This window comes from Sinohyriopsis cumingii, chromosome 3 (genome assembly GCF_028554795.1).
Source record: "Sinohyriopsis cumingii isolate HCF-2022 chromosome 3, ASM2855479v2, whole genome shotgun sequence".
NCBI lineage: Eukaryota > Metazoa > Mollusca > Bivalvia > Unionida > Unionidae > Sinohyriopsis > Sinohyriopsis cumingii.
The window spans coordinates 94,646,279-94,669,696 of record NC_142963.1 but is presented as its reverse complement, the minus strand read 5'-3'; the positions used below and the strand labels follow the sequence as shown (position 1 = coordinate 94,669,696).

Sequence of the window (23,418 nt, the reverse complement as noted above, 5' to 3'; positions counted from 1 at the left end):
GTAGTACGAATGTTTCAGCACATGCTGCTAGTGTAGGATGAAAGTTTCAACACATGTTGCTAGGGTAGTATGACTGTTTCAAACCATGCTGCTAGGATAGTATGAATGTTTAAATACATATTGCTAGGGTAGTATGACTGTTTTAAATTATGCTGCTAGGGTAGAACGAATGTATCAACACATTTTGCTAGGGTAGTACATCTGTTTCAACACATGCTACTAGGATAGTACGATTGTTTCAACACACACTGCTAAGGTTAGTACCAATGTTTCAACACGCTGCTAGGGTAGTACCATGTTTTAACACATGTTGCTAGGCTAGTAAGATGGTTTCAAGCTATGCTGCTAGGGTAGTATTAATGTTTCAACACATGTTGCTAGGGTAGTATGACTGTTTCAACACATGCTGCTAGGATAGTATGAATGTTTCAATACACACTGCTAGGATAGTATGAATGTTTCAACACACACTGCTAGGGTAGTACCAATGCTTCAACACATGCTGCTAGGGTAGTACCAATGTTTCAACACATGTTGCGAGTGTAATATGACTGTTTCAGACTATGCTGCTAGGGTATTATGAATGTTTCAACACATGCTCCTAGGATAGTACCATTGTTTTAAAACTTGCTGCTAGTGTAGTACCAATTTTTTAACACATGCTGCTAGGGGGTATTATGACTATTTCAAACTATGTTGCTAGGGTAGTACGAATGTTTCAAGACATGTTGCTATGGTAGTATGACTGTTTCAACACACGCTGCTAGGATATTATGAATGTTTCAACATATTTGCTGTTAGGGTAGTACCACTATTTCAACACATGTTGCTAGGGTCATATGACTGTTTCAAACTATGCTGCTAGGGTAGTATGAATGTTTCAACACATGATGCTAGTGTAGTACCAATGTTTCAACACACTCTGCTAGGATAGTACCAATGTTTCAACACATGCTGCTAGCATAGTATGACTATTTCAAACTATGTTGCTAGGGCAGTACGAATGTTTCAACAAATGTTGCTAAGGTAGTATGACTGTTTCAACACATGCCGCAGGGATAGTATGAATATTTCTACACATGCTGCTAGGATAGTATGAATGTTTCAACACATGCTGCTAGGGTAGTGCCAATGTTTCAACACATGCTGCTAGGGTAGTACCCATGTTTAAACACATGCTGCTAGGGTAGTACCAATGTTTCAACACATGCTGCTAGGGTAGTACCAATGTTTCAACACATGCTGCTAGGATAGTACGAATGTTTCAACACATGCTGCTAGGATAGTATGAATGTTTAAACACATGCTGCTAGGGTAGTACCAATGTTTCAACACATGCTGCCAGGGTAGTATGAATGTTTCAACACATGCTGCAAGGGTAGTATGACTGTTTCAAAACCAGCTGCTAGGTGAGTTTGAATATTTCAACTGACACTAATAGCCTAGGATAGTATGAATGTTTCAATATCACCGGGCATGACAGTCAATCAGGTATTTATTGAATCACATCATACCTCTATGTTGACCTAGTCCAAATATGCCCACATAATTTAACATTGATTTTACCTTATGTTCTTCTCAGGGCATGTAAATAGTGAACTTCAAAAGGAACATGGATGTATGAGGATACAAAATATCAATGAACAGTTGCCATTTAAAGGTATGTATAATCAAATTCCAATATACGACACTCATTACTGAAATAGTCAGTTATGAAAGACTACATGACAATTTGTATGATATATATAATTTATGTGCTCATTACTTTTATTTTATTTTCTACATACCCATTTGTTAGCCATGGGGAAGAGCATTCCAAGGGTAAATATTCCCAAAATGGGACCACCAAGCACACCAAACAAGAGGGAGACAAGCTGAAATAATAACAGTAATGATGATGATGATCACATGAAGCAACCCAACCTAAAGGGAATAAGAGATTAATAATAAAACCATCACTGGGCTTTAAAACAAGAGATATTACTACTACTACAACTACTAACATTCCTACAAAAATAAACACATGCAGATAAACCAGTATTACAAATAAGTAAATTTAGGAATGTGACAAATGTGTTACTACTGTTCTACTTTACTTTTGATCACTAAAATCTGTTGAACATTGTACAATGTCCAAATATATTTTCATGTACTTTATATAGTGACGTGATGTGGAGTACTGTAATGATAGATGGTATTTTAATTGAAATGCAGTTGACTGACCTGCAAGATCAGGGTTCCAAGCTCAGATACGAGGAATGCGAATGCAAGTGATACGAGTCCGATTACAATCACTGAAAAAATAATAATCTTGTTTAATAACGATTACTAATCTTATTATGTAACCAGATGTATGTATGTATGTATGTATGTATGTATGTATGTATGTAAGTATGTACGTGTTGTGGATTTATGGCTCTTAGGCACAATATCCCCAACATGTACCAAATAAAGTCAAATTTGTAAACATTTAATAGCAACAAATATGCTTAAATGTGAGAAATGGATTTTACTTATAACTGAATTAATGGCTTTCATTCTTTATCCCTCTCGCTCGTAATCTTTTTGGACGTCAGATGTATGTATGTATGTATGTATGTATGTAATGCTTGTATGTGTGTACATACATACATGTGTGTCTATGTATGTATGTTTGCTTGTATATTTGTATGTATATATGTATGTATGTATGTGTGTGTGTGTGTGCATATGTATGTATGTATTTATGTATGACTGCATGTATGTTTGCTTGTATGTATGTATGTATGTATATATGTATGTATGTACATACATATGTACATACATATGTACATGTGTGTCTATGTGTTTGCTTGTATGTATATATGTATGTATGTATGTATGTATGTATGATAGGTAGGTAGGTAGGTATATATAGTATGTATTACAATTACAATCTGCTTGCAGATGTTAACTACAATTACAGTTTCAATTACTCAAAAGCTATAATTGTTCAAGTACAAGTACAATTACACCATATCAGTGATGTTTAATTACAAATGCAGTGTAATTGTAATTAATTACTCAATTACCAGTGGTCAAACAATGGTGTCATATGTGTGTTATGACATTTTATATGCACGTCATTTGTTTAATGCTCTAACTTACTGATTTTCTCCCAGCAGCTATGAGTAAGACGTCATGATTTATTTACTTGTAGAGCAATATTTAATGATACATATACTGATATATATATATATATATGTGTGTGTGTGTGTGTATATAAAATATATATAAATATATATATGTGTGTGTATGTGTGCATATATATATATATATAATGAATTTTATTGACATTGTAGATCAGTTTGTCAACAGAGTTTACAAAAATCCTAAGTAGTCAGGTGAGATAGCTTACCAGATCCTTTTGATAGCATGGTCTGGGATCTGGTGCTCATTTCTTTGCAGCAGTTTGGTTTCATGTAATCTTCCAGCATCACCGCAGCAATTGCGTTCAAACCGGAAGATATTGTACTTTGACGATCACAGAAAAATGAATAAATCTCATTTAATATAAATTATTCTTAACCTATCTATCATCTTTATATGAAGTTACACATCTATAAAATACCTTGATCTCCGTTTTATTTAGGAACAAAAAAGTCTCCAGTTTATTCAAACACTAAACCTACCAAATCATACATTTTTTAACCTATCTATGGCTTTTTAAATGTTTACTAAAAGCTCAACATTGATGGTTTTTCTCAAATTTAGAAATATACAGTTCATTATATTCTTCTCCCAATAACTGCTTATCTTGACTATCCTATGAAACCACATGTTATGAGACCTAAGACAATATTAGCTATCTGCTAGACCCTGATTTTAAACATAAATATATTTTGTCTCCTGTACTTACAGCCATCTAAAATAATGAATAGTGTATTAGGACAACATAAGTCAACACAGTATGATCCTGTGAAGAAACAATACTTGACAAGGTTGTGATATCGAATTTCAGGCCAAATACTTAAAAGTATATACTTTCGGGGTGTTCAAACATTATGTAATTATTCCTGTGTGTAAAAGAAGATTATGGTCTGTATGTAATTATCATCATGTGTAAAGAAGATTATGGTCTGAATGTAATTATTCCTGTGTAAAAGACAATTATGGTCTGTATGTAATTATTCCTGTGTGTAAAAGAAGATTATGGTCTTTATGTAATTATCATCATATGCAAAAGAAGATTATGGTCTGTTTGTAATTATTCCTGTGTGTAAAACAAGATTATGGTCTGTTTGTAATTATTATCATGTGTAAAAGATTATGGTCTGTATGCAATTATTAGTATGTGCAAATGAAGATTATGGTCTGTATGTAATTATTCCTGTGTGTAAAACAATATTATGGTCTGTATGTAATTTTTTCTGTGTGTAAAAGATTATGTTCTGTATGCAATTATTAGTATGTGCAAATGAAGATTATGGTCTGTATGTAATTATTACTGTGTGTAAAGACTTCTGCAAGAATATGCTTAAATCTTATTTTTCTGAGAATTTGTAAAGTTGGATTAATATTCATATTACAACAAATTCTCTTTGTATTAGTTAAAGTCAATAATATAAATTAAATTCTGTTATATTAAATGCAGTAATTTACAATAATTACTCTGTGATACGGAAGATACTGGATGATAGAGTGTTTAGTACACTTCTTGTTTATTCCATTTCAACTTTTGTTTAAACTTGATTTGATTCTAGACTGATACCTTAAACTGCCACTGAAAATACAGGAGAGTAGGAGCCCTGGTAAACCGGGTAGATCTCCCAATGTGTCCATAACCAGCAGGGGAAATAACTGTTTAAGGTAAAAAGAAGTATAGTAAATGAAAAGGAAACAATATGCAAGGGATGCTTGCATGTTTGATTTGTAAGTAGACATACTGAAAACAGGAATGTGAAGATAATGTTGCTTTTAAAAAGATAATAAAGAAAAGTCTTGTGATGCTTCCTGTTGCCTGCATTCAAATTTGCAAATACAATTTTTCATGAAACAATCTGTGAATCTCAGGCCTCTTATATATATATATATATATATATATATATATATATATATATATATATATATATATATATATATATATAAGAACACTAATCTTAAAACCCAGAACTTAAACTTTTGTCACAAAATTCTTGTCTTTGCAGCATCCAAAATAACATGTGAGCTCATTAGGCACTTATAATTAGAATGGATATAGCTAAATATTTAACTATTTACCGTAAGTCACTGCACACCGTGCTGACGGCGATATGCTCCAGATTTATAACCCAGTCCAAAGCTAGGTAAGGCTTTAAAATAAAAGACTTGCAAGACAATGAACCTATAAAGATATAATATCAAGCATACACTACCTGGTCATTTTTCTGGACGAGACCAATGGACACTGGGTCACATGCAGCATAAAAAGCATACATGGCCACACCCACCATGACAGATAGTGTTGTAATGGCTGCAATACCCAGAACGTTCAACCAGAGTGATCTGCAAAACAAGAAAAACTGAGACAGTATTACGACGGTGAGAAACAATTTTGGTTCTAAATTGTAAAATAAAATGTTAATCAACTGTTTTGTGATAAATTATGCTATGATTAAGGACTAAATATCCTCTTTCAGTGCTTACAAGATGATGAATGCCCATTCATTAATTAGGGATAGGCTCATGTAAGTATTTGAATAACGTTACTGAGGAGAACTCCCGCAAGATAAAAGGTATTAACTCTAAAAATTCTAACAAAATAAAAAGGATCCATTTCTCTAGATTTTAACTCCAATTCAAGTATTATTCCCATAACCACACACTATTATTATTATAAGTAAAAGAATATAGATATTTTTAATATGCATTTAGAGAGAGACAGTGAGAGAGAAAGACCATCATACATACACTAAGCTCTGTGTTCTACTTACAAGCTGGCCTTATTGAAAGAGGACATTGATATAGCTCTGTTTTCTGGCCTTATTGATAGAGGACATTGATATAGCTATGTGTTCTGTCCTTATTGAAAGAGGACATTGATATAGCTATGTGTTCTGGCCTTATTGATAGAGGACATTGATACAGCTATGTGTTCTCTCCTTATTGAGAGAGGACATTGATGTAGCTCTGTTTTCTGGCCTTATTGAGAGAGGACATTGATATAGCTATGTGTTCTGTCCTTACTGAGAGAGGACATTGATATAGCTCTGTGTTCTGTCCTTATTGAGAGAGGACGTTGATACAGCTATGTGTTCTGGCCTTGTTTATAGAGGACATTGATATAGCTATGTGTTTTGGTCTTATTGATAGAGGACTTTGATATAGCTATGTGTTCTGTCCTTATTGATAGAGGACATTGATATAGCTAATTGTTCTGTCCTTATTGAAAGAGGACATTGATATAGCTATGTGTTCTGTCCTTATTGAGAGAGGACATTAATATAGCTCTGTTTTCTGGCCTTATTGATAGAGGACATTGATATAGCTATGTGTTCTGTCCTTACTGATAGAGGGCATTGATATAGCTCCGTTTTCTACTCACAAGTTTGTCTTATTGATAGAGGATTTTGATATGGCTATGTGTTCTGGCCTTATTGATAGAGGACATTGATATAGATCTGTGTTCTACTCACAAGTTTGTCTTATTGATAGAGGACATTGATACAGCTATGTGTTCTGGCCTTATTGATAGAGGACATTGATATAGATCTGTGTTCTACTCACAGGTTTGTCTTCTTGATAGAGGACTTCGATATAGCTATGTGTTCTGGCCTTATTGAAAGAGGACATTGATACAGCCAAGTGTTCTGTCCTTATTGATAGAGGACATTGATACAACTAAGTGTTCTGTCCTTATTGATAGAGGACATTGATACAGCTATGTGTTCTGTCCTTATTGATAGAGGACTTCGATATAGCTATGTGTTCTGGCCTTATTGAAAGAGGACATTGATACAGCCAAGTGTTCTGTCCTTATTGATAGAGGACATTGATACAACTAAGTGTTCTGTCCTTATTGATAGAGGACATTAATACAGCTCTGTGTTCTGTCCTTACTGAGAGAGGACATTGATACAGCTATGTGTTCTGGCCTTATTGATAGAGGACATTGATACAGCTATGTGTTCTGTCCTTATTGATAGAGGACATTGATACAGCTATATGTGTTCTGGCCTTATTGATAGAGGACATTGATACAGCTATGTGTTCTGGCCTTATTGAGAGAGAACATTGATACAGCTATGTGTTCTGTCCTTATTGATAGAGGACATTGATACAGCTATGTGTTCTCGCCTTATTGATAGAGGACATTGATATAGCTATGTGTTCTGGCCTTATTGATAGAGGACTTTGATATAGCTATGTGTTCTGGCCTTATTGATAGAGGACTTTGATACAGCTATGTGTTCTGGCCTTATTGATAGAGGACATTGATACAGCTATGTGTTCTGTCCTTATTGATAGAGAACATTGATATAGCTATGTGTTCTGTCCTTATTGATAGAGGACATTGATATAGCCCTGTGGTCTGTCCTTATTGATAGATGACATTGATATAGCTCTGTGTTCTGTCTTTATTGATAGAGGACTTTGATATAGCTATGTGTTCTGTCCTTATTGATAGAGGACATTGATATAGCCCTGTGGTCTGTCCTTATTGATAGAGGACATTGATATAGCTATGTGTTCTGTCCCTATTGATAGAGGACTTTGATACAGCTATGTGTTCTGTCCTTATTGATAGAGAACATTGATATAGCTATATGTTCTGTCCTTATTGATAGAAGACATTGATACAGCTATGTGTTCTGACCTTATTGATAGAGGACATTGATATAGCCCTGTGGTCTGTCCTTATTGATAGAGGACATTGATATAGTTATGTGTTCTGTCCCTATTGATAGAGGACTTTGATATAGCTATGTGTTCTGTCCTTATTGATAGAGGACATTGATACAGCTATGTGTTCTGACCTTATTGATAGAGGACATTGATATAGCTATGTGGTCTGTCCTTATTGAGAGAGGACATTGATACAGCTATGTGTTATGGCCTTATTGATAGAGAACATTGATATAGTTATGTGGTCTGTCCTTACTGAGAGTGGACATTGATACAGCTATGTGTTCTGGCCTTATTGAGAGAGGACATTGATACAGCCAAGTGTTCTGTCCTTATTGATAGAGGACATTGATACAGCTATGTGTTCTGACCTTATTGATAGAGGACATTGATATAGCTATGTGGTCTGTCCTTATTGAGAGAGGACATTGATACAGCTATGTGTTATGGCCTTATTGATAGAGAACATTGATATAGTTATGTGGTCTGTCCTTACTGAGAGTGGACATTGATACAGCTATGTGTTCTGGCCTTATTGAGAGAGGACATTGATACAGCCAAGTGTTCTGTCCTTATTGATAGAGGACATTGATACAGCTAAGTGTTCTGCCCTTATTGATAGAGGACATTGATATAGCTATGTGTACTGTCCTTATTGAGAAAGGACATTGATACAGCTATGTGTTCTGTCCTTATTGAGAGAGGACATTGATACAGCTATGTAGTCTGTCCTTATTGAGAAAGGACATTAATATAGCTATGTGTTCTGTTTTTATTGAGAGAGGATATTGATACAGCTATGTGTTCTGTCCTTATTGAGAGAGGACATTGACATAGCTCTGTGTTCTGGCCTTATTGATAGAGGACATTGATACAGCTATTTGTTCTGGCCTTATTGAGAGAGAACATTGATACAGCTATGTTCTGGCCTTATTGATAGAGGACATTGATACAGCTATGTGTTCTGGCCTTATTGATAGAGGACTTTGATATAGCTATGTGTCCTGTCCTTATTGGGAGAGGACATTTGATACAGCTATGTGGTCTGTCCTTATTGAGAGAGGACATTGATACAGCTATTTGGTCTGTCCTTACTGAGAGAGGACATTGATATAGTTATGTGTTCTGGCCTTATTGATAGAGAACATTGATACAGCTATGTGGTCTGTTTTACTGAGAGAGGACATTGATACAGCTATGTGTCTGTCCTTATTGAGAGAGGACATTGATACAGCTATGTGTTCTGGCCTTATTGAGAGAGGACATTGATACAGCTATGTGTTCTGGCCTTATTGATAGAGGACATTGATATAGCTATGTGTTCTGGCCTTATTGAAAGAGGACATTGATATAGCTCTGTGGTCTGTTCTTATTGATAGAGGACATTGATATAGCTATGTGTTCTGTCCTTATTGATAGAGGACTTTGATATACCTATGTGTTCTGTCCTTATTGATAGAGGACTTTGATATAGCTATGTGTTCTGTCCTTATTGATAGAGGACATTGATATAGCTATGTGTTCTGTCCTTATTGATAGAGGACATTGATATAGCTCCGTTTTCTATTCACAAGTTTGTCTTATTGATAGAGGACTTTGATATAGCTATGTGTTCTGGCCTTATTGAGAGAGGACATTGATACAGCTATGTGTTCTGTCTTTAATGATAGAGGACATTGATATAGCTATGTGTTCTGGCCTTATTGAAAGAGGACATTGATATAGCTCTGTGGTCTGTCCTTATTGATAGAGGACTTTGATATAACTATGTGTTCTGTCCTTATTGATAGAGGACATTGATATAGCTCCGTTTTCTACTTACAAGTTTGTCTTATTGATAGAAGACTTTGATATAGCTATGTGTTCTGTCCTTATTGATAGAGGACTTTGATATAACTATGTGTTCTGTCCTTATTGATAGAGGACTTTGATATAACTATGTGTTCTGTCCTTATTGATAGAGGGCATTGATACAGCTATGTGGTCTGACCTTATTGATAGAGGACATTGATGTAGCTCTGTGTTCTGTCCTTTTTGAGAGAGGACATTGATACAGCTATGTGTTCTGACCTTATTGATAGAGGACATTGATATAGCTCTGTGGTCTGTCCTTATTGATAGAGGACTTTGATATAACTATGTGTTCTGTCCTTATTGATAGAGGACATTGATATAGCTCCGTTTTCTACTTACAAGTTTGTCTTATTGATAGAGGACTTTGATATAGCTATGTGTTCTGTCCTTATTGATAGAGGACTTTGATATAACTATGTGTTCTGTCCTTATTGATAGAGGACATTGATACAGCTATGTGGTCTGACCTTATTGATAAAGGACATTGATGTAGCTCTGTGTTCTGTCCTTTTTGAGAGAGGACATTGATACAGCTATGTGTTCTGTCCTTATTGATAGAGGACATTGATACAGCTATGTGTTCTGACCTTATTGATAGAGGACATTGATACAGCTATGTGTTCTGTCCTTATTGATAGAGGACTTTGATATAGCTATGTGTTATATTCTTATTGATAGAGGACTTTGATACAGCTAAGTGTTCTGTCCTTATTGATAGAGGACTTTGATACAGCTAAGTGTTCTGTCCTTATTGATAGAGGACTTTGATATAGCTAAGTGTTATATTCTTATTGATAGAGAATTTTGATACAGCTAAGTGTTATATTTTTATTGATAGAGGACTTTCATATAGCTATGTGTTCTGTCCTTATTGATAGAGGACTTTGATATAGCTATGTGTTCTGTCCTTAGTGATAGAGGACATTGATACAGCTATGTGTTCTGTCCTTATTGAGAGAGGACATTGATATAGCTAAGTGTTCTGCCCTTATTGATAGAGGACACTGATACAGCTATGTGTTCTGTCCTTATTGATAGAAGACATTAATATAGCTATGTGTTTTGGCCTTATTGATAGAGGACTTTGATATAGCTATATGCTCTGGCCTTATTGATAGAGGACATTGAAATAGCTAAGTGTTCTGTCCTTATTCATAGAGGACTTTGATACAGCTATGTGTTCTGTCCTTATTGATAGAGGACATTGATATAGCTTTGTGTTTTGGCCTTATTGATAGAGGACTTTGATATAGCTATGTGATCTGGCCTTATTGATAGAGGACATTGATATAGCTATGTGTTCTGTCCTTATTGATGGAGGACTTTGATATAGCTATGTGTTCTGGTGTTATTGTTAGAGAACTTTGATATACCCCTGGTAGCTATGTGTTCAAACAGTATTGAGAGAGGACATTGATAAATCTATATGTACTACACAGAAACTGAACCTATTATTGGAGACATTGAAAAATCTCTGTACTACTCCCAGCTGGCCTTTTCAAGAGAGGATACTGAAATAACTATCTGTGATACTTTCAGGCTACCGTTACTGAGAGACAAAACTGGCATAACTCTTTGTAGTACTCACAATTTGGCCTTACTGAGAGAGGACACTGACAGAACTCTCTGTATTTGTGCCTGATTTGTTCCAAACACTGAGCAACTATGAATCCCTCCACCGATAATGATGTTCCAAACAGTGTGACGGTGACGTGGGTCAGTACTGAACCTAAGAAAGGAAAATGTTTGTTAAATGATGCCACCCATGATAATGCACAAAACACGCTAATAAGAGTATTAATAAAAGGATACAAATGTATGTAACACAGCATGCAAGCTTGATCTGGTAATCAAGTTTCGCTTGGAACTTCATTAATCGTACTTTCGCATTTGTGCATTTACTTAGTTGATCGATCTATATAACAGTTAGTGAACCAACTGGAAAATGCTATCTTCAAACAAAATATTTAGATGAACAAGCGACGAAATATGTGACATTAACACATTCTTTGCTAAATTATCTTTCACAATGCTTTCAAAACTTAAACTAACAGAAAAGAAATATAAACAAAAGGATCATTCAAAAACATCAAAGACAAAGCACTTGTATACCTATCTGTATGGATATGTGTATGTATATTAATGTTTTCAACCTCAAACAGTCAGTTAACCATTGCCCACCCATAAACATCACATTTTAGTCTGGATTCTTCATAGACCTGATGATAACATTATACAGTCCTCCCTGGTATCCCATGACCTTGCATCAGATCACCTCTGCATTATATGCCATCTTGATGTATCAGTTCCTAACCCTCCACCTTTATCTGCTAGTATGAGAAACCTCCGTATGATAAATAGAACCAAATTAATGCATGACATCCAAGCTAACCTAACAACTTGCTTACCTACTACAGCAGAACAACTCGATAACTGCCTGCGTTTATTGCTTGACAAACATGCCCCAGCTACCAAGTGCAGAGTATCAATTCAAAAGTGTTCTCCATGGTACAGCAGAGTTAGAAACCAGCTTCGCACTGCTAAAAGAGACCACCGTACAGCTGAGAGACTTTGGCTTTCCACCAGACTCACTATTCATAAGCAAATCTATGAAGCCGCAAAGAATTATGTCACAAATATAGTCCATGCAGCGAAATCAGTCCACTACAGTACTAAGATCATGGAAAGTTCCAGCTGCAAAGAGCTCTTTGAGATTACTAACAAGCTATGTCAAGGAACAAATCTACACCACTTCAAACTACTTTCTCTCCAGTCGACCTTCCGGACATGTTTGCAAATTTCCTCCGTGACAAAGTACAAACCATTAGAGATAAGCTTGACACCACAATTTCAATTGACTCGTCGTCACCATACAGTTGGGATACAGAATTTGAACGGCAACCGTTAGAACTTGTCTCTGTCGATTTTGTACATACAATCCTGAAGAAGAGTGCACCAAAGTCATGTGAACTTTATCCAATTCCAACATCACTGCTGCCTGAGTGCTTAGATCCAGGATTGCCTTCACTAACTGATGTTATTAATACTTCTCTCTCATCCTGGGAATTCCCATCATTTTTCAAAACCGCCATTGCAAAGCCTCTGCTGAAGAAACCAACACTAGACCATAACGATTTAAAGAACTACCGCCCAATTTCTAATCTCCCATTCATATAAAAAATCTTAGAAAAGGTTGTTCTATCCCAGCTTGTATCTCATCTAAATACAAACAGTCTTTTTAGCAATGTACAATCTGCATTTCGCCCTTACCACAGTACTGAAACTACTCTTCTAAAAGTAGTTAATGACATTCTCTCTGCGTTGGATAGAGGAAAGATTACAGTCCTCACCATCCTTGATTTGTCTGCAGCATTTGACACAATAGACCATGATGTATTACTTCACTGTCTCCAGCCTTTATTTGGCATTCATGATACAGCCTCACTGTAGTTTAAGTCCTACTTGGTCAACAGGACACAAATTGTATCTGCAAATGGAATACACTCCAGCCCAATTGATCTATGCTGTGGTGTTACACAGGTGTCCGTTCATGGACCTGTTCTCTTCATTATATACACTCAGTCGCTCTCAAGTGTTATAGATCATCATCTAGTGTCTCACCAAAAGTACGCTGATGACACCCAAATATACAAATCTAGCCACCCAACTGAAGTTGATGCAACTGTCCAAGGTGTAGAGAGGGGTACTTCTGATGTGAAATCAGGGATGACATGTAACAAGCTGCAGATAAATGATGATAAAACTGAGGCCATCCTGATCACAACACAAAGACTTTCTCATTCACATCCTTTACCTCAAACAATAAATATCAGCAACACCAACATTAAATTCACACAATCAGTATGAAACCTAGGTGTTACTCTGGACATTACTCTCACATTGCACCAACATGTCATGAACACATGCAAGGCTGCATATCTTGAGCTGAGATGCATCAGCTCAGTTCGCAAATATCTTTCAGTTGATGCCACTAAAACACGTGTGTTCATTAGTACTTTCAAGACTGGACTATTGTAACTCAATTCTGTCTGGTTCATCTCAATATCTTTTCCAGCAACTTCAAAACACAGCTGCTTGGATCATACTTAGAGTACCACGATCAGAGCACACGTCCCCATTGCTCTGTACCCTACACTGGCTATCCATTCAATCCAGAATCAAACACAAAATTTGTTCTCTGTGCTACGTTTCACTGATGGACTCCAGTCCAACATACCTATCCAACCTCACCCATGTGTACACACCAGCAAGATACTTACACTCCTCTTCTGACAATCGTATACTCATTATTCCCACTGTGAAAACAAAGTCATATGGACAGCGTTGTTTTGCATACCAGGGCGCAGCAACGTGGGATGAATTGCCCACTGAACTTAGACACAAAGACACAGTGATACCATTCAAGAGTGCTCTCAAAACTCATTTATTTCGACTGCAAGAACAAACTTAGAGACCTAATAATGTTTCCTACCTTAAATATTCTCAGCATGTCGTTTTTATGTTTTCTAATTTCATGGTATTTGTTTTTGTAATCATATCATTATATGTTGTTTTTTTTTATCTTATAGGTGTTGTATAATGTTATAAAGGGCTTAGAACTTCTAAAGATTAGGCACAATACAAAGTCCTCATTACTATTTTATATATATATATATATATATATATATATATATATATATATATATATATATATATATATATATATATATATATATATATATATATATATATATATGTTGATATTCAACATGTTATTGGTGGACGAGAAATGAATAATTCATTGTTAACGGTAGTAAGATTTGTATATATTGCACACATAATGGTGGTATTGCAGATTAAAAAGGTATGAACAATCCCATGAAAATTAATTTGCAAATTCTTTGGAAATACTCATCGAAGTAATTGGAATTCTATTCTTTTTAAAGCTTATGTTCAAATTTGCTAATTCGCAACGCAAGGTTAAATTAGAAATAAAATTACCACACCATAACATATTATAACCCTCGTATCTTCTAAGCATGTTTCTGCTCTTCATTTTCAAATTTTTTGTTTATATTGAGTGGTAGCCATGTGACATCTTTTGATTTATTCGGTAAATTCAAGTATATGTTATGTTCTTGAAAGAAATGCCTTTATAAGTTTTCAGGATTTGTTAAGATTTGGAAATAACAAACAATCAAAGTTAGTGTACTAAAAGCATACACGACAAAGTTGTTTGGTTAATAACCCCTGGAAAAGTCCATTTTGTAAATTTACACACATAAAAACACATGTTTAAAACGTAAATAAATTTGGTATAAAAACATTTTCGACAATGGGGCGCTGGATATTGTCCAGGCACGCCTTATACGATCTAGTGCTTCTCTTTTTACATTTGTTAAAAATCTTAACATGAATTTATCAGGATTTTTAAAACATTTGTAACATGATAATTGCAGTTGCATCAGTTGATAAATGTAGGGAATATTTTCGTTGGTCAGAACTGAACCATGTGATCATATCCAGTTGAGTTTATTTCTGTATAAACTGTATGGAGAACTACTTTATACTAGCTTTTTTAAATAGAGTCACGTGCAAAGTGCAAAGTCATGTGCAAAGTAATGTAAACACTGAACTGCCTTTAAAACAAAATAAAAATGCGGGTTTATATTTCATTTAGAAAACTGAATGAACTGATTTGATAGAATCAAATAGCACGCCTTTAAATGAAGCTGGGAAATTCAAAATCTGACATGAAGAACATTGGGGTTACATCACTTAAACTGTTAATGAACATGAAAATAGATTTTATGAAACGAAAATTGGGTACTCACATCTGGACAGTAATTATTTGGCCAAGTCACCATGAATTCAGGAATGCATCAAATCAAAGAGCCATTCGTTTGTCAAACAAAACAATGCATCCTCTGCTTTGAACATTTAACTTCTACACAGATCACATATACCAATTTAGATAAAATATTAAGACCATGCTGTGGAATGTTCAAAAACCTTAGATCGTCTACCAGTTTTCTTGACACTGACCTAGTTATTACGTTACATGTTGAAAACCCCTGTTTCTAAAAATAACTACGTAGCAGTCCCCTTCAACAAGAATTCATACACTTCAATACATTTCTAAAACTGATAGGAAACATTTGTAAAAAAATAAAGATATAACATTATAAATTATTGCAATTGGAAGAGTTTGATGTTGGGCTTTTTCTGCATTTATCGTTGTAGAATAAGTTAGTTGCTGACTCACACGCTTTACATAACGACCCTCAGGCATTATTTGATGTGTGATTTGGCAACTGACAGTTTATACCATGATAAACTCAGAAAAAACACATCAAGCTATAAAATACACCTAGTCTTAGCACGAATCGTTCAGGAATACATGTATTTATTAATTTGTGAAATAATACCCTCTAGTTTAACTGGTCTAGGGGTCATTAGTTTAAATCAATCAATAATGTAGACTCTGCCACATTGGTTCTGTGTCCGTATCCTTTATGTGTGTTATTTAGTTGTACCGGCATAGTATTTTCTCTAACTTTCTTTCTATCATGTTTTGGATGTACTTTACGTTTTGCGGTTCGCATGTTGCTTGTATTGTTGTTTCATGATCTTCAAGATATATGTATCTAATTGTTCATCACATATACGCTTAAATTAATAATCATAAAATTCTCCTATTATGTAAAAATATACTTCCAATATTCCTAGTGAAGCAACTTCCTAATAAGCAATCTGTATAAGCTTTGCACTCTGCATTATATTTCTACATTTCGTTTGCATCCATTTAAAGTACCACAACTGTAGCATTTTACCAGCTCCATTTAAATATGGTAGTAGGACTGTAAAAATCAAGACATTATAGGTTGCACTTGAATTGTGAAAAGACTGATTAAAACTGAATCTGAATTGCTCAGTGTATTCATGCATTATTTATTATCCAATTGCACACGCGGAAAAAAGATCGTACTATTTCAAAATGTCATGGTCAAGAAATTGGAAGTCAGATAAATTACCTACTGTTCAAACTATAACTCTTGCTTGTATTTATTTTTGCGCAAGATTGACAAACAATTTTGTTCTATTACAGGTTTAGGTTTTAAAAGGAGCAAGAAAGTTTCCTAATGGGCACCTGAACAGAGTCAATGTCTTCAACTGTAATAAACCTGGAACAGGAACCAAGAATAGAACACGCACATACACACCCACACCCATTTATATAACAGTGATAAGTAACGACCCATGCAACGTTAACACTGACAGAATATTGTTACAGTATAAAGAAAAACAATACTAATTTCTATTGCGATGTTATACAGTACACCACTAACTCTTTCTCCCTCTAATGGCTTACTCGAAGAAGACAATCCTGTTGTTTTTGTTAGCTATTTCCCAGGCCGTGTCAAATCCCCCAACAAATAAAGATGTCTGTACCAGGATGCAGATCATGCCAGCAAAGACAATACACATCTGTATTGTGTCCGCCCATAACACCGCTTTCATTCCTCCCTGGGCAAATAAAAAATACAACCAAAAATAACAAAACATTATTTTTTAATAATGACAACTCCTCTAACCTTTCACAAATATTATATTTCTCAAGAAGTTATTATTTTCACTATCGTATGTCTCTGGACGTATTTGCAAATGTAGCATCTGTGCTTGACAGGTTTTTGAATTATCATTGATCTGAATAAACACTGAAGACAACTGTTGAATTTTGTGAAGATAGATCTTAAGGGACTTCTACGTATACAACAGGTACTGTGAATATTTTAATCCTGATGATGTTTTATACATTATCTTCAAAACCGAATGATGTACCAGTAATAACCAATAATTCCTTATCTTTTGATCATGCGTGTCTTGTATGCACTTGTATATCACCATTGTAAATTCTACCACCTGTGCGTCAATTTGTAAAGGGAGTATATACTTGCAAGCATACAATGCTTCTATTTTCAAACTAAAAGGCTATGGTTGAACATAAAAGCCATCAAATGACTGCAAATTGGGAGATAAATCCGACTTTGGATAATAACCATGTCAGACAAAATCATATAATTCTGCTTTTGGTGATTGATTTTTCACATCAGTAATGCACATTTGTCCTATGCCACTTTGTGACATTCTGTGCCTTTTGTAAAATTACTATTTATGACGATAATTTATCGGATATAGACGTTGTAAAATAATAATAAACATGCCTTTCTAAGATTCAACGAATTAAGAATTTGTATACCAATTACCAGTCAAGCATTAGGGTGTATGTTGCAAATCTAATATTTTTCTTTTGTTAATTTATGCAGCAATCTACAACAATAGTGCACGATTCTATTTTCACTTTCTATGACTTTGTCAGGCTTTGTCATATGTTTGGTAACTTAGTAAGATTTAACATTTTCTTTCCATAGTATATTCGACTAACGCATTTTAAAATAATAAAAACAAACATTTCAAATATGATTTTGTCTAACTTTGTTTTATTCAAATTCGGATTTTATAGTTTTTTACCATTTATATAGTTTTAGATCTGATATGAAAAAGACGTAAAATACATAAGGTACTGGTACGCGGTCAAGTAATGGGGAACATGTTCAACCTTCTTCAAGTCCTACTGAACAACACAAAGACGTGAAAAGATATTGCAAAGACCGCACATAAACATTTAAAATGACAATAGTGGAAAATATTTACTGTTGATATAAATGTGTTTCATAAAATGAATACATAAGAATTAGAAATGTTTGCTTTGTCCATGTGTTGATCGTTCTTTTCTATAAATATATATAGTGAATTACGTTAAATAATCAATAATGCTTTTTTTCAAAACAGTGGAATCTTCTCATTATTTTTTTGGTAAAATATATTGTCTCGGAGAAAACTGATGCACACAGTTCCTCGTGTATATGTATATTTTAGAAGTATATATACTAACTACCGGAAAAGGAGAAGTGAGCAAATATGATACAGAGACATTATACACATACAATACTGGAAAATATTTACTTCTATTATGAATAAATATGTATGACTTAGAAAGTCTTTGCTTTCTGTGTTGATCTTTTTAATATCCATTTATCTCCATTATTATAGCGGTAGTACAAGAACAGAGACAATATGCAGTACCTGAAATACCAAGCTGTAATGGAAAGGACGTCATTAGCACCATTTGAATACTGAAACGGAAATCTATCACAGGCAAATTTGCACAACAGACTATCACTCAAAGACCAATGCTGATAAATGCAGTTTATCATCCTATGCCATGGGATTCCAATCTTGGCTACTAGTGATGGAAATTGCCTCTTCAGTTCAGTTTCAACAGCGTTCAGTGGAAATGAAGATCTGGCATACGAATTCCGTGTTAGAACAGCTTTAGAGATTATTCTAAAAGCCGATCGCTACGTATAAAGAACTGACTACAATGAATTGTGCCAATCTTCACCACCATACGCCAGTTTAGTTAAAGATTGTTGCAGCAGTGGGGAACACTCGTCATTATGGACTATGATTGTTTTGACAAATGTTATCGGGTCACCTATACAATCGCTTTTTCCAAATATCAATGGAACAAATTACAAAGCACACCAGTGGCTGACCGTTTTACAATCAGGCAATAAAAAACAACTTCTAGTCATTATGCGAACCAGAATAGGCCCTCAAACACAAATGACGTAGACTGCCAACCACTTTGAACCAATGCTGAAACTTGGAATCTTTCAACCTACTGCCTATAGTTAGTTCATCAATTTAGTCCGTCTACAAACATCGATCGCACCATCCATTTCATTACATCCATAAATATCGAAGACACCAACCGTTTCTCTTCCTTTACAAAATACGACGACAGATGTCCTCCATTTATCCACCAGAATGACACTTACAGCTTGCCCACAATTCAGGTCGGTTCCTCTCATTGTACCAGTTGCGATATAATGTCCATCATAGGAAATTGAAGCAATGTCCGTGAATGAACAATGTGAAGTTGGTAAACATATTACGTATGGGAAATGGTTGTCAACAAAGGACGTTGATGTGGAAATCACCAACTCTGAAAGTCCTCTAGATGAGGTTCCTTCCGGCCCAAAGTGCAATATATTTTTTTAAATAGACAATACATCGAAGTTTGAAAAGCGCAATATCAGCAGTAAATCATTTATATATAAAAATTATGATTGCGGTGTATGCGAATCAATAAATGCAGAGTCAGCAGGATATATATATATATATATATATATATATATATATATATATATATATATATATATATATATATATATATATATATATATAGTTTCCCACAATCTTAGACAAGTTACAAAAAAGGGGGAAGAGTACTTTACCAGACAAAAGCGTAAGGGTGTTTTATTGGGTGCCACTTAATCCTCAACTAGTATTAAGTGATGTAGTCACTTATCATCGATACTATTCCATTCTCAGTGTTGATGCTCTAATTATATAGAACAACTCAAAATCTAACAATTTTATCAAATATAAAAGATAAATTCACACAATTTTCTGGACATATTTGTTCAGTTTCAAATTTTAAAGACAATTCGAACATAAAGCTTCATTTCAATCCTAATTTGAAACAATAAAGGCCATATTAACCAAATAACTCTTTACATTTAATTTAAGGGACCCCGAGTGGTCTAAAGCGCTCTCCGTTACGGATCATTATCATCTCACCTCTGTCTGCCTGGGTTCAAATCTCGGATTCAGCCAATGTGGGTATGTGAGAAAGCTTGCCAGTAACTTCTCGTGGGTCGGTGGTTCTTTCTGGGGTTTTCCCGGGTTCTTCCTCCACCATTAATACTGGCCGCCATGTATAGCCAGCCTATCGTATGCTGAAAAAATGGCGTTAAACCTTACAACAACAACATTTAATTTATCACATGCCCTAACGTTCAGCTCAGTATGTTGACCCTGGTACTCATCTGCTATTGATTTATCGTCCTTCCTCTTCCTCTGTAGTTTGTGTCTCGTGTGTGCACCCTGCGAGTTTACTCTGCTTCCTTCGCCCTCCTTCCAACTCTTACTTTTCATCATGTTGTCTGGGAATCTCAGTATCGTCTCTCACGAGCACCTTGGGAGCTAAGGGACGTACACTCTCGACTCCTTACTATTCAGACTTTATCACTCTCTCACTGTCTTTCCATCAGACTAATGCAGACAACTTTACCAAGACCTAAACACATTATAATTCCACTTATCTTATACATGCAATGCTCTCTATGTACAAAGAGTATTACTAAACGAATTTTCGTAACACACGCACAAATAATCTGTGTTAATATGTTCGGAGACAGCAATCTACTCATCACTAATAAGTAATCATTCCTATTTCATGCGTCCCAAGAATTACATAATTATACATATAGATACATATGCACATAAATCCAACTCAGTCGAATTTCGCGAAGTTTTAAATCTACATTCTGATAAATGTAGGTACACGTTATAATTCAATTTCTAATAAATTTAACTATACGTTATGATTCAATATTCTAGTAACATCCACTATATATAGGTTATGTGTGTGTGTGATTTGGAGTTGTATCGTAGCTTTAACACTTTTTCAGTCATATCGCTATAATGTCTGCAGTGTGACAGTTATAGTGATGTCTAGCACTTAGGTATCATGCCGCAGACATGTAGCATGTTGTCCGAACCAATCACATGATCCTGACACCAGGCCGACCAGTCCTAACACTTACCTCTTATTGCTGAGTACCAAGCAAGGCAGCTGTTAGTACCATTTTTGTAAGTCTTTGGTATGACTATGCGGGGGATGGAACTTACAACCTCCCGCATCCGAGGTGGACGCTCTAACTATTAGGCCACCGAGGCTGTCTCTATAGGTTATGGATCAATATTGAAATAAATAGATCTACCAAAATAAAAGACAAAGACTGCTAAGATACCGTCTTATCCTTTAGAAGCCTATTTTACCTAGTTCGAATTCCCTTCTTTTTACGAGTTAAGTCAAATAGTGGCTGATATTTAATACGTATCTACCCTTCGAGCGCTAGCAGCGCACTGATGTCTTCATGTGCGCTTACAACTAAGAATTACGCATTTCCCGACTAAAGGATAAGCTCCTCCAACTGGAAGATTTAATTTCTATCATCCCGATTGTTCGACACGCCTATCATTTGATTTTCTTTCAGACTGGGTCCAAGTGTCTTCATACCTTCTCTATGAGCACGCGGTATCTGACCTGTTTGTGCCATTCAGCAATAGCCCTTCTATGCAAAGTATTACATACCTCTGAAGCCAATTCGGAGATACAAAATCAAGTAACTTTTATGTAAGACGTCCGACCCATATGCTATGTTTACCGCAAAATTCTGCCCTTCAGTTCATGACACAGGGGCTTAGGCAGTCTTAAGGCAGCGATATATTCTCAAAGTGTGGTAGCTGTTAAGAGTGTGAGACTTAAATCATAGACATATTCTTGAAACGTAAATAACGATGTTCGACGTCCAAATGAAATTAAGCTTTTTTCCTATGTATGATAAATGACACCCAAATGCTAGATTTTAAAATAACAAAACTAACCCATATCATCATCTATCTGATTTAATAACGTATGAGGCAAAGGAAGTGATGTTCGTGACGAGATACTAAGCTACAGTGTCTTGATCCTTATATCTTAACTATGTCAAAACTAAATTTTAAGATTGGGCAAGGTTTATAACTGTTACCTAACTTTTGAGTTTGATTGTATATATTCAACAATATACAGACGAAACGATCAAGATACTGTTTTGTTGTGATACTTACAATGGCCGTGTAAAATATGCATACTAGGCTTACAACCAACATCGAACCCCAGAGCGACAATCCAGTGACTGGAAATGTAAACAAGATGGAATTCTGATAATAAAGAAGTTATATAAAAACGAGTTGTAAACTTAACTTGTATAAAGAAGCATTTCACTCGGTATTCGACAAGGTCATCCTATTCATGTCAAAATATCAAATTCCTTTTTAGAAGTGTGGAAAATCCATCCATACCTTGGGAAAGTTTTTAACAAAATAAACGGTCAAAGTCTTTCGAAGTCACAGAATAGTATTAGATGTTTTACAACAATGTATGAAAGAAACTTATTTGCTTGAGATGCAACTATTATATTCACCATTTCTTAGATTGCTTCAGGATATCGTAGCTTTGCAATCATCGACTAATTGCATGCCATCAAATATGTTTATCTCTTGATGCAAGACACTGGAACGTTTAAATATTCAGCTGGCATATTAAATAATACTCAATATTTTTTGTAGTTGTTGCGTGTACGCATGTGCGTCCTGATCCTCCTGAGAGAGAGAGAGAGAGAGAGAGAGGGGGGGGAGGGAGAGAGAGAAAGAGTACCTGCATTTATAGCCAGGGATGGAGCATACATCACTAACGACATGTAAAATATCTGAAAATGAATATTTTACAAACTACATTTGTGAACTAAGAGGATGGAATAAACAGGTCAGAATCTAATGCCAAGGTTTGAATGACTTTGTTAACAGGCGGAGTCATTTTGATCCTCATAACAATTACTTTAGAACCAGGCGGGGTCTTATCTGTGTTCTTCAAAAACTTTAAAGTCTGACTTTTTATGCAAAATGAGTCGATATGTCCCTGTTTCATACACAGGTGCCCGACGCGAGCTTGATGTTGAGAAAAAAAAAACAACAATAATCTGA

General features: G+C 35.2%; 1 protein-coding gene and 1 long non-coding RNA gene across 2 annotated transcripts in view; one reads left to right on the top strand and one right to left on the bottom strand.

Moving 5' to 3' along the window:
* Positions 1-23,418, bottom strand: part of LOC149803318 (sodium-coupled monocarboxylate transporter 1-like) — a 41,087-nt gene that overhangs the window by 4,207 nt on the left and 13,462 nt on the right. Inside the window, exons 3-11 of the mRNA XM_089951356.1 lie at positions 23,093-23,144; positions 22,504-22,571; positions 17,069-17,223; positions 11,285-11,425; positions 5,373-5,502; positions 4,730-4,818; positions 3,377-3,492; positions 2,224-2,294; positions 1,788-1,874 (exon numbers count right to left, since the gene is read on the bottom strand). Of these exons, the coding sequence (XP_089807482.1) occupies positions 1,788-1,874; positions 2,224-2,294; positions 3,377-3,492; positions 4,730-4,818; positions 5,373-5,502; positions 11,285-11,425; positions 17,069-17,223; positions 22,504-22,571; positions 23,093-23,144 (909 nt within the window). The remainder of the gene's footprint in view (positions 1-1,787; positions 1,875-2,223; positions 2,295-3,376; positions 3,493-4,729; positions 4,819-5,372; positions 5,503-11,284; positions 11,426-17,068; positions 17,224-22,503; positions 22,572-23,092; positions 23,145-23,418) is intronic.
* LOC149803319 (uncharacterized) lies at positions 1,581-17,163 on the top strand. The gene is made up of 3 exons (XR_016419954.1): positions 1,581-1,660; positions 4,722-4,827; positions 16,805-17,163. It is a non-coding gene; the product is annotated as an uncharacterized LOC149803319 (long non-coding RNA).